The sequence below is a fragment of the Oncorhynchus nerka genome, linkage group LG6, assembly GCF_034236695.1.
Source record: "Oncorhynchus nerka isolate Pitt River linkage group LG6, Oner_Uvic_2.0, whole genome shotgun sequence".
Classification (NCBI taxonomy): domain Eukaryota; kingdom Metazoa; phylum Chordata; class Actinopteri; order Salmoniformes; family Salmonidae; genus Oncorhynchus; species Oncorhynchus nerka.
In genome coordinates, this window is record NC_088401.1 from 40,428,429 (window position 1) to 40,441,145 (window position 12,717).

The window sequence follows — 12,717 nt, forward strand, 5'->3', positions numbered from 1 at the left end:
ATTACAATTCCACCTTGTCCCTGTACCGGCATTTCGCCTGTTTGATTGCCTTGCAGAGGGAATAACTACACTGTTTATATTCAACCATTTTCCCAGACCTCTTTCCATGGTTAAATGCAGTGCATCGCACTTTCAGTTTAGTGCGAATGCGGCCATCCATCCACGTTTTCTGCTTAGAGTAGGTTTAATAGTCACAATGGTTAGCACCAATGCATTTCTTTATAAACGCACTCACCAAGTCAGCGTATAGGTCATAGTTGTTCTGAGGTTGACCAACATATTCCAGTCCGCGTGATCAAAACAATTGTGAAGCGTTGTTTCCTATTGGTCAGACCAGGGTTGAATGGTTCTCCTCACTGGTACATCCAGTTTGAGTTTCTGCCTATAAGACGGAACGAGCAAGATCGCATGTGGTCAGATTTGCCGAATGGGAGAGCAGGGGAAGGCTTTGTATGCGGAGTTAGAGTAGCAGTAGTCGAGAGAATAATCCCTGCGTGTCGTGCAATCAATATGCTGATAGAATGTAGGTAGCCTTGTTCTCAAATTTGCTTTGTTAAAATCCCCAGCAACAAATGCAGCCTCCGGATATATTTACATAGAGTCCAGTGAAGTTGCTTGAGGGCCGTTCACTTGTGGGGGAACGTACACAGCTGTGACTATAACGGACGAGAATTCTCTTGGTAGGTAAAATGGCCGGCATTTAATTGTAAGGAATTCTAGGTCGGGTGAGCAGAAGGACTTGAGTTCCTGTATGTTGTTATGATTACACCATGAGTTGTTAATCATAAAGCATACACCCCGCCCTTCCTCTTCCTAGAGATGTTTATTTCTGTCGGCGCGGTGCATGGAGAAGCCCGCTGGCTGAACCGATTCCGACAACATATCCCGAGAGAGCCATGTTTCTGTCTCTCTGGAAGGCAACCCTTGCTCGTATTTCGTCTACCTAGAGACTGGACATTGGCGAGTAGTATACTCTGGAACGATGTGCACGTCTACGGAGCCTGACCAGAAGGCCGCTTCGTCTGCCCCTTCTGCTGCGGCGGTGTTTTGGGTCGGCTACTGGGGATCAGATCCATTGTCCTGGGTGGTGTTCCGAACAGAGGATCCGCTTCGGGAAAGTCGTATTCCTGGTCGTAATGTTGGTAAGTTGACGTTGCTCTTATCCAATAGTTCTTCCCGGCTGTATGTAATCATCTTTGGCAGCGATTTTAAAGCTTTGAATGTTTGTGTAAGTCTCTTAGTGCTTTCCACACCTGGATTGTGCAGCATTTGCCCATTTTATTATTTTTCAATTCCTCAAGGTCTGTCAAATTGGTTGTTGATCATTGCTTGACAACCATTTCAGGTTTTGCCAGGATATTTAAGTCAACTGTAACTTGACCACACGTCTTGGTAAGCAACTGCGGTGTAGATTTGACCTTTTAGGTTATTGCCCTGCTGAAAGGTGAATTCATCTCCCAGTGTCTGTTGGAAAGCAGACCGAATCAGGTTTTCCGCTTGGATTTTACCTGTGTTTTGAGCTTTATTGCTTTCTCTTTTTTTATCTTGAGAAACTCAAGTCCTTTACGATTACAAGCATACCCATAACATGATGCAGCAACCACTGAGAGTGGTACTCAGTAAAGTGTTGTTTTGGATTTGCCCTAAACACAACTCGTTGTATTCGGGACAAAAAGTGAATTGCTGTGCCACATGTTTTGCAGTATTACTTGAGTGCCTTGTTGCAAACAATGCATGTTTTGGAATATTTTTTATTCTGTGCAGGCTTTGTTCTTTTCACACTGTCAATTGGGTTAGTATTATGGAGCAATGTTGTTAATCCATCCTCAGTTTTCTCCTATCACAGCCATTTAAACTGTAACTGTTTTAAAGTCACCATTGGCCTCATGGTGATAACTTCAACATTAATAACTTCAACATGCTTAAAGGAATATTTAATGGCTGTTTTTTTAAACAACCAATTGGAAAACCTCCCTGGTCTTTGGTTGAATCTGTTTGAAATCCACTGCTCGACTTAGGGACCTTACAGAGAATTGTATGTGGGGGGTACAGAGATGAGGCATTAATTCAAAATCATGTTAAACACCATAATTGCACACAGTCCATGAAACTTATTATGACTTGTTAAGCACATTTTTACTCCTGAACAAATTTAGGCTTGCAATAACAAAGGGGTTGAATACTTACTGACTCAAGACATTTCAGCTTAAAATGTTTATTTGGCGAAGAATTTGGATAACATGGTAACAATTTGACATTATGGGGTATTGTGTAGGCCAGTGACGAAAAAAATCTTAATTTAACCCATTTTAAATTCAGGCTGCAACACAAAGTACGTAAAGTCGAGGGGTGTGAATGAATTCGGAGGAGAGAAGTTATTTTAAATATTAAAGCATTGGATCTCTTACTAAAGGCTCTAGTCATACAATAACTATACTTAAATCTGAACTGGTTCTCAAGCAGATTGTAAGAATGTCTCATCCTGTGTTCAAAAATGACCTTTTCCCCTTCATCCAGATAGCCTCTCACTTTTGGTTATTTGAAGATAACTTAATCTCCAAAATATATCTATTTTTATAACAAGCCATAGAAAGCTGGTTGCAATTTCAGTTTGAGCCACAAGAAAAGGCAGAAATATTTGAACAAATATTATGGTTAAACTCAAATATACAAATTTATAAAGAAAAAAGACAAACATTTGGGGGATGATGTTTGTACATATAAATAGGACTGGTGGAGTTGTTACACATGCAGCTCTATCAAAAAGTATATCCAACTGATTGCAGCATTACCTCAAACGGAGGAGGCAAGTGTGAAGGGGAGAAGTTAAGGAACTTCTTTCGGCCCTGCATAAAAGACCAAAATTGTGATAAAGTATACCAGTTTCATTTAATGACCAAAACATGTAGAGATGTGCCATACAGGTTGCAAAACAGTTAGGAGATTTTCAATGTACCGATTCTATGGCACATTGTTTATGAATTATACACAAAACAACGGCAGATTCAAAACGTAGTTTTCAATTTAAATTATACAACTACCTTGAAACCTATAGAATTTTTATTTATTTGACCTTTATTTAATAGGCAAGTCAGTTAAGAACAAATTCTTATTTTCAATGACGGCCTAGGAACACCCATAACCCAGAACGACAGATTTGTACCTTGTCAGCTCGGGGGTTTGAACTTGCAACTTTCCGGTTACTAGTCCAACGCTCTAACCTGCCGCCCCAGAATGTTATCTGTATGGGGGATACAACTAACCCATCTCTGCACATTTTTTCTGAGAAGAGACCGTATCATTAGATCACTTGTTTAGGTATGTGGCTTGTTTTTGGTCGCAAGTTCAGGAATGGCAAAATTTACTTAGAGCTAACGCTGCAAATAGCATGACTGGGTGATTTTGAAAAGTCCTAGTCAATTGATCATTAATAGAATACTCACAGCAAAAATGTTTCTTTAATTTACAATCTGTAGAAACTATTAGAATGGAAAAGTTAACAACTTTTAGTGGAACAGCACAGTGGAAAAAATATGTCAGTAAGAATGTCAGAGATAGATGGGAGGAGTTGAGGGTAGCTGAACGCTGGGACTAAAAACAAAATATAACTAATGTAAAATATACTGCCGTAAAATGTATATATTATGTACTCTTCAAATAAAAATGTCCCCTTTTCAGCACCTTGTCTTTCAAAGATAATTAGTGAAAATCCAAATAACTTCACAGATGTTTATTGTAAAGGGGTTAAACACCATTTCCCATGCTTGTTCAGTGAACCATAAACAGTTAATGAACATGCGCCTGTGGAGCGGTCATCAAGACACTAACAGCTTACACACGGTAGGCAATTAAGGTCAGGTATGAAAACTTAGGACACTAAAGAGGCCTTTCTACTGCCTCTGGAAAAACGCCAAAAGAAAGATGCCTAGAGTCCCTGCTCATCTGCGTGAACGCGCCTTAGGCATGCTGCAAGGAAGCATGAGGACTGCAGATGTGGCCAGGGCAATAAATTGCAGTGTCCGTACAATCTCAACGCTGTGCGTTACAGTGAAGACATCCTCCTCCCTCATGTGGTAGCCTTCCTGCCGGCTCATCCTGACATGACCCTCCAGCATGACAATGCCACCAGCCATACTGCTCGTGATTTCCTGCTAAACTGAAATGTCAGTGTTCTGCCATGGCCAGCGAAGAGCCCAGATCTCAATCCCATTGAGCATGTCTGGGACATGTTGGATCGGAGGGTGAGGGCTAGGGCCATTCCTCCAGAAACGCCCAGGAACTTGCAGGTGCCTTGGAAGAATGGGGGTAACAACTTACAGCAAGACCTGGCAAATCTGGTGCAGTCCATGAGGAGGGGATGCACTGAAGTGCTTAATGCAGCTGGTGGCCACACCAGATACTGACTGACTTTTGTTTTTGACTCCCCTCTTTGTTCAGGGACAGACACATTGTTCAATTTCTGTTAGTCACATGTCTGTAGAACTTGTTCAGCTTGTCTGAGTTGTTGAATCTTATGTTCATTGAAATATTTACACATGTAAAGTTTGCTGAAAATAAATGCAGTCAACAGATGGGGGACGTTTCTTAAGCTGGAAGTAGAAGCCTACGTGTTGTTGTCCATTTAGTTTACTCCAATTAGGGGAGAGGTGGTAAGGTCAGGGAGAAATAATAAAGGAACATATTTATTACAAAAGAAAATATGGGGAATTTGAAAGGATACATATAATTACATTGTTAGATCACACAATTTATCTGCAATATATTAAAGCTGGTCTACCACCTAAAACAATATATTTTAAAAAACAAGTTGGTTATTTTTTGTTTACTTCAACCTGTCTTCTCTATCACAGCTTTCAGTTTGGATACAGAGCAGCCGGACTACGACCTGGATTCAGAGGATGAGGTGTTTGTGAATAAGCTGAAGAAGAAGATGGAGATCACCTCTCTACAGTTTGAGGACATGATCGACCGGCTGGAGAAAGGCAGTGGCACGCAGGTACTTTACCAAACGACAATGCTGAAGGCAGTTCTCTCAGAAAATGGGACGTAATGCCAGTGTTTATCAAACCTTTTGTCGACTACCTTTCTGCTTATTTGATAATAAAAAAGTTGAAAGGCTTGAGTACTAGAAAGAACAGTGTGACTAAATGTGTGTTGTCTGCTCAGCTGGTGAACCTGCAGGAGGCTAAGCTGCTGCTGAAGGAGGATGACGAGCTGATCAAGGAGGTGTTTGACTACTGGACCAGGAAGAGGAAAAACTGTAAGAGCAGTTCTCTCATCCCCACGGTGAAGCAGGAGAAGAGGGACGGATCTAGCACCTCAGACCCCTACGTGGCCTTCCGCAGGAGGACCGAGAAGATGCAGACTAGAAAGGTGAGCCACGTCCTAGGTAGGATGACGGAACTGAACAAGGGCTGCATTCAAGTATAATAAACCATTTCACTTTCAGAAAGGTGGCCTTTTCACAGGGCATTGCAACCCAGGGCATGGTTGAGGGAATGTTCTTACCCACCTTTCTGTATTCACTAGTGTGTAATTTAGCCATGAACTATTCTCAGGAAGTGACAGTATAGCAGAGAACCCGGTTAACATTTTAAAGTAGGAAAATGCCTAACTTAAATGCTGCTCCCATGCTTTATTCCTGCACCAACATAGATGTTAACATCTAACTTGTGTCTGCAGAACCGTAAGAACGACGAAGCTGGGTATGAGAAGATGCTGAAACTGCGGCGGGATCTGAGCCGAGCCGTCACTATTCTGGAGATGATTAAGAGGAGGGAGAAGAGCAAGAGAGAGCTGCTCCACCTCACCCTGGAGATTGTAGAGAAGAGGTGATACATATTTGATATTTTTATGTTTTATTCATATGAATGAGGGAGACTGAGGTCATCACCGTGAGAAAAGAATGGATAACTTTGTAATCAAAACCCCACCATTTCTCTCTGGGATTTTGGATTTTCTGCTGTTGTGGATTATGAATGAATTGTCCCCGAAATCAATGAAACAGTTATTTTCTCCGCGATTGTAGCAGACTATTAACTGAAAAGTTTTTTTTTTTACAAACCGGCCATTTTGTATCTGTGGCAATCTGCAGTAGCCTGTCTAGTTGATTAAAACTGCTATGTTTGTTCAAAAAAAAGATGTGCTAATACCCATCATACAGGATGTGTCCCAAATGGCACCTTATTCCCTAGTACTCTATGGGCCCTGGTCAAAAGTATAGGGAATATGGGAAGCATCCTGTATGATGGTATTAGCATGTTTTTTTTAAGGAGACAGGCTCTGCTGCTCATTAATTGGCAGCATCGTTCAGTGCTCTGTTTTGCATGCATTATCAAATAGAGTTCACCTTATTTTTGCAGTAAGGTCGAAGCAATGAGCTCATTGACTTTGACTCGTTACACTGCTGCCCATTAAAAAAGAATGGCATTGTCTGCACAGAATGGAATAGAATAAGCTAGGCTTACTGTTGGTTAGTTGCGTATTATATTTCTTAATACTTATTTTGGGGGTTGTTGTTCCCTTGTGGAGCAGTCTATAATACGTCCCAAATGGCAGCCTATTTCCTATATAGTGCATTACTTTTGAAGAGGGCACATTGGGCTCTGGACAAAAGTTGTGCACTATATCGGAAATAGGGTGCCATTTGGAACTTAACTATCCAAATATCACGTATTAGAATGGAATCGATTTCATCTGAAAGTAGCTGTCACTGACTTCAGACTCTGATTTGTAGTGACATTGCAATTTCCGCCTGTTATCAGCCTGGTGGCTCCTTTTATTCCTATGGTTTTATTTTTTACTTCGTTATATTTGGATATTCTATTTTTGATAGATGTTTTGCACTCATGCTAAAAGGTGTGCCAATGGCATGGCAGAGACACAGGTAGCTAACTTCCTTCACTACTTTCCTGGTCATTTTCTCAAATTTAGAAATGGTGTAGCCTATCCGCCGCATCCAGTAACCTGCAGGTGTGAGGTCATAAAAAAAGATGGCACACTGTTTTATTGTGCAATGTTTTGACCCAAAACGGTCTTTCTCAGAGTCTTTCTTAATCAAGCCCCCTTTATTTCCATATGTCTTTCCCAGGAACGGTATGCCTGACTGCGGCAGTGAGGTGATGGCTGAGGCCCTTGCCCAGAGGGCTCTGGTGAAGCCCATCTACACGATACCCATCATTCCCCTCTCCAACAGCAACCAGTACCGCCACCAAGACCACATGGACATGAAGGACTACAAAACGAAGGTAAGAGACACAGGGCATAACATGTACTTTTTTGTCCACCAGCCATGTAAATTAGACCAACTGTTTAGCCTGTGTGCAATGCTTCTAAAAATGAATTTTTCACTCCGCTCTTCACACGTGCATAGCCCCCAGCCAGGCAGGCAGTGTTGCAGCTCGAGGAAGGCTATATAGAATTTGAAGTTTAATGTTGTGCAATTATTTTACCAGCTATGAAACAAAACTGAAAATTATATAAAAACAGCAACTGCAGCATTTTATTTTACGATATACAGTTGAAGTCGGAGGTTTACGTACACTTAGGGTGGAGTCATTAAAACTAGTTTTTCAAACAGTCCACAAATTTCTTGTTAAACAAACTATAGTTTTGGCAAGTCGTTTAGGACATCTACTCTGTGCATGACACAAGCAATTTTTCCATCAATTGTTTACAGATTATTTAATTTATAATTCAATGTATCACAGTTCCAGTGGGTCAGAAGTTTACATACACTAAATTGACTGTGCTTTTTAACAGCTTGGAAAATTCCAGAAAATGTCATGGCTTTAGAAGCTTCTGATAGGCTAATTGAGTCAATTGGAGTTGTACTTGTGGATGTTTTCAAGGCCTAACTTCAAACTCAGTGCCTCTTTACTTGATATCATGGGAAAATCAAAAGAAATCACGCCCAAAAATTGTAGACCTCCACAAGTCTGGTTCATCTGTGCAAACAATTGCACTGAAGTATAAACACAATGGGACCATGCAGCCGTCATAGCATTCAGGAAGGAGACGTGTTCTGTCTCCTAGAGATGAACGTACTTTGGTGTGAATAGTGCAAATCAATCCCAGAACAACAGCATCGTTATCTATATCCACAGTAAAACAAGTTCTATATCGACATAACCTGAAAGGAAGAAGCCACTGCGCCAAAAGCGCCATAAAAAAGCCAGACTACAGTTTGCAATTGCACATGGGGACAAAGATCGTGCTTTTTGGACAAATGTCCGCTGGCCTGATGAAACAAAATAGAACTGTTTGGCCATAATGACCATTGTTATGTTTGGAGGAAAAAGGAGGAGGCTTGCAAACCGAAGAACGCCATCCCAACCGTGAAGCACGGAGTTGGCAGCATCGTGTTGTGGGGTGTGCTTTGCTGCAGGAGGGACTGGTGCACTTCACAAAATAGATGGCATGACGAGGAAGGAAAAGTATGTGGATATATTGAAGCAACATCTCAAGACATCAGTTAAAGTTAAAGCTTGGGTCTTCCAAATGGACAATGACCCCAAGCATACTTCCAAAGTTGTGTCAAAATGGCTTAACTTCTTAAGCGCACCCGACACGCACGCGTCCCATCTAGCCATCTGGAAATGCAAATGCGCTACGCTAAATGCTAATAGCACTCGTTAAAACTCAAACGTTCATTAAAACACACATGCAGGGTACTGAATTAAAGCTACACTCGTTGTGAATCCAGCCAACAAGTCAGATTTTTCAAATGCTTTTCGGCGAAAGCATGAGAAGCTATTATCTGATAGCATGCAACACCCCGAAATACCTGAAGGGGACGTAAACAAAATAATTAGCATGGCCGGCGCTACACAAAACGGAGAAATAAAATATAAAACATTCATTACCTTTGACGATCTTTGTTGGCACTCCTAGATGTCCCATAAACATCACTATTGGGTCTTTTTTTTAGATTAAATCGGTCCATATATACCCTAAATATCTATGATCTATGAAGTGTGTGATCAAGGAAAAACAGCGTTTTAAAACGCAACGTCATTTTTAAAAATTAAAGTCGACGATAAACTTTCACCAAACACTTCGAAATACTTTTGTAATGCAACTTTAGGTATTAGTAAACGTTAATAATCTATCAAATTGATCACGGGGCGATGTGTATTCAATAGCTCCACGTCTTGAAATCATGTTCAGAAATTTGTACTCCAAAACATCCTGTCGGAGAACGGAAGGAATGGGCTCTCTCTTACTCGTTTGACCAAGAAACAAAGCGCAGGCAATTGACAAGACTGGCGACATCGTGTGGAAGCTGTAGGACTTGCAATCTCAGCCCCATCTAATTTGCTTTCTAATAGGCAATACATGCAAGTGGCGTATTGATATATTTTTCAGTGATCAGTTTTTCTTGCGCTTTTCGATGAAACGCACGTTCTGTTATAGTCACAGCCGTGATTTAACCAGTTTTATAAACGTCTGAGTGTTTTCTATCCACACATACTAATCATATGCATATACTATATTCCTGGCATGAGTAGCAGGACGCTGAAATGTTGCGCGATTTTTAACAGAATGATCAAAAAAGTAGGGGGTAGGCTTAACAGGTTAATGACAACAAAACCAAGGTATTGGTGTGGCCATCACAAAGCCCTGATCTAATCCCATAGAAAATGTGTGGGCAGAACTGAAAAAGCATGTGCGAGCAAGGAGGCCTTACAAACCAGACTGTTACACCAGCTCTGTCAGTAGGAATGGGCCAAAATTCACCCAACTTATTGTGGTTAGCTTGTGGAAGGTCTACCTGAAACGTTTGACCGAAGTTAAATCATTTAAAGGCAATGCTACTAAGTACTAATTGAGTGTACGTACACTTCTGACCCACTGGGAATGTGATGAAAGAAATAAAGCTGAAATCATTCTCTACTTTTATTCTGACATTTCACATTCTTAAAATAGTGGTGATCCTAACTGACCCAAGATAAGGAATTTTTACCAGGATTAAATGTCAGGAATTGTGATAAACTGAGTAAATGTATTTGGCTGAGGTGTATGTAAACTTCTGACTTCAACTGTAAATGTGGTCATACTTGACTACTTTTATTCACAAATGCAAGTGAATTACTCACACGGTGGAGCCCTGACCACCCGACAGCGTGGCTGGTGAAATAGACATCTTACCTGCCAATGCCAAAATTGACCCGGAGGTGGCCGTGTTAATTTTAGGCCTTCAAGATGCAGATGTTCCCATAGCTGTTGTATTGATAAGGAGACTGAAAAGCGTTATGGCATCTTCAGTAACAGCTTTACTATTCTGAACAAAAACATAAACGCAACCATGTCAGATTTCTGACATTTGCCTTATTTCATACAAGGAAATCAGTCAATTGAAACGCATAAATTAGGCCCTAATCTATGAATTTCATATGACTGGGAATGCAGATATGCATCTGTTGGTCACAGTTATCTTAACATCAGAGGTAGGGGTTTGGCTCAGAATACCAGTCAGTATCTGCTGTGACCACCATTTGCCACTTGCAGCATGGCACCTCTCCTTTGCATAGAGTTGATTGTGGCCGGTGGAATGTTATCCCACTCTTAAACGGCTGTGCAAAGTTACTGGATATTGTCAGGAACTGGACGCTGTTGTACACGTCAATCCAGAGCATCCCAAACATGCTTGATGGGTGACATGTCTGAGTATGTAGGCCATGAAAGAACTGGGACATTTTCAGCTTCCAGGAATTGTGTACAGAGCCTTGCGACCATAACATGCTGAAACATGAGGTGTTGGCGGCGGATAAATGGCACGACAATGGGCCTCAGGATCTCATCAATTCAGGGCACTCTTAACCAGCATGGCTACCACGCCATTCTGCAGTAATATGCCATCCCATCTGGTTTGCGCTTAGTGGGACTATCATTTGTTTTTCAACAGGACAATGACCCAAAACACATCTCCAGGCTGTGTAAGGGCTATTTGACCAAGAGAGTGATGGTACTGCATCAGATGACCTGGCCTCCAGAATCACCCAACCTCAACCCAATTGAGATGGTTTGGGATGAGTTGGACCGCATTGTGAAGGAAAAGCAGCCAAGTAGTGCTCAGCATATGTGGGAACTCCTTGAAGACTGTTGGAAAAGCATTCCTCATGGCTAAAATGCTGCTATCGGTACGTCGTTCCGCAATGCCGCACGAGACAAACTAAGCATTACGTTTCCATAATCAATGTTCATTGATGCTTCCGTTTCCTGTTTTTGTAGCATTTGCTCTGCGTGCAATTTGAGGAGTTGAGACATGGTATTGTTAGAAAAGTTAACTTCTCTATTACAGTAAAATAATGTATCAACGTATTCCACTTTCCATATGACCGAGACTGTTGGACCAAACCTCGAATGCAAATAGCTAATTTGAAACCACTTGTCAGAGGAAGAATTAATCTCCGCTTTGTTTTTGTGAGTCACAGGGGTAGGGGCTTTGTGTGTGTGTAAAAGGGAAGGTGCACACAGCACTGAAGATTAGAAGGAGAAGATATCAAAAAGACAACATGAGAACAAGAGGATGTAAACGCTTATAAAAAATACTTGCTTCATGCGATACAGACATTTTGGAAATAATTCAATATATTGCCCAGCCCCAAGGTACATATCGAATCATCTTGAAATTGAAAAATGTGCATCCCTACTACTTATCACTGGGTGATGAGCGACTCTATTGTTTCTCTACCACCCTCATCCGTTGATGTAACGCTGACCCTCCACACTCCAAGTCCAAACCCTGCTGTCACTTTGCTTTCGTTCCTTCCATTGTTTTGACTTATGACACACCCTGCTCCCCCGTATTGTAGCATTTCTCCCTCCCTTTTCCCCCTGGGGCCTTGGGTTGAAGGGGAGTTCAGTTCACTAACCCTCAGCAGTGGTGTGTGTGTGGGTGGGTCTGGTCAGGGAGAGGCACCATCTGTCTGGGCAGAAGGATATGGCACATGCCTCGCCCACCATCTGCATATCAATGAGTCTTAACTCACTACACTTCTGTTTCTAAATGGTTCTCCCCATCACAGCACCACCTCCATAAGAAATTCTACAGGGCTCAGACACATTTCTGTTGCTCGTGAAGTAAATGGACCATTAATTAGTCTTCTATATTCTTCCAGCCAGAGAAAACTGAAGTGGTCCGAATGAAGAGGAAGTACGAGAAGAAGCCTAAGGTTCCTCCTCTCTCTGCACCCCAACACTCTGGCCCCTCTGTGTTCAACCCCAAGGACCTCAACCAGTACGACTTCCCCAGCTCTGACGACGAACCCTTTTCCCAGGTGAACTCATAAATAACACTGCTGGTGGCGATGAGTGATGCGTCCTAAATGGCTCCATATACCTTATTGATTTGCTGTTTACGAAATGGGATGCCATTTAGGGCATAGATGATGGTAGTGAAGGTGATGGTGTTAAGTATCGGTCTGTATTTGGTGGTAGTAGTAGCTGCTGCACTAGTAGTAGTAGCTGTAGTTGTAGAACTAGTAGTGGTAGAAGAAGAACTAGTAGAAGAAGAACTAGTAGTGGTAGAAGAAGAACTAGTAGTGGTAGAAGAAGAACTAGTAGTGGTAGAAGAAGAACTAGTAGTGGTAGAAGAAGAACTAGTAGTGGTAGAAGAAGAACTAGTAGTGGCAGAAGAAGAACTAGTAGTGGCAGAAGAAGAACTAGTATGTGTAGTATAACTAGTAATGGTGGAAGAAGAGCTAGTAGTGGTAA

General features: G+C 41.6%; 1 protein-coding gene across 4 annotated transcripts in view; it reads left to right on the forward strand.

Moving 5' to 3' along the window:
* Window positions 1-12,717, forward strand: part of LOC115130439 (enhancer of polycomb homolog 1-like) — a 77,792-nt gene that overhangs the window by 49,574 nt on the left and 15,501 nt on the right. For 3 of the 4 annotated variants that reach the window (XM_065019558.1, XM_065019559.1, XM_065019557.1), the window contains 6 exons: window positions 948-1,142; window positions 4,851-4,996; window positions 5,167-5,373; window positions 5,683-5,831; window positions 7,091-7,247; window positions 12,123-12,281. In XM_065019558.1, coding sequence (XP_064875630.1) covers window positions 948-1,142; window positions 4,851-4,996; window positions 5,167-5,373; window positions 5,683-5,831; window positions 7,091-7,247; window positions 12,123-12,281 — 1,013 coding nt within the window. The remainder of the gene's footprint in view (window positions 1-947; window positions 1,143-4,850; window positions 4,997-5,166; window positions 5,374-5,682; window positions 5,832-7,090; window positions 7,248-12,122; window positions 12,282-12,717) is intronic. The other variant, XM_029661587.2, reaches the window with a different exon arrangement.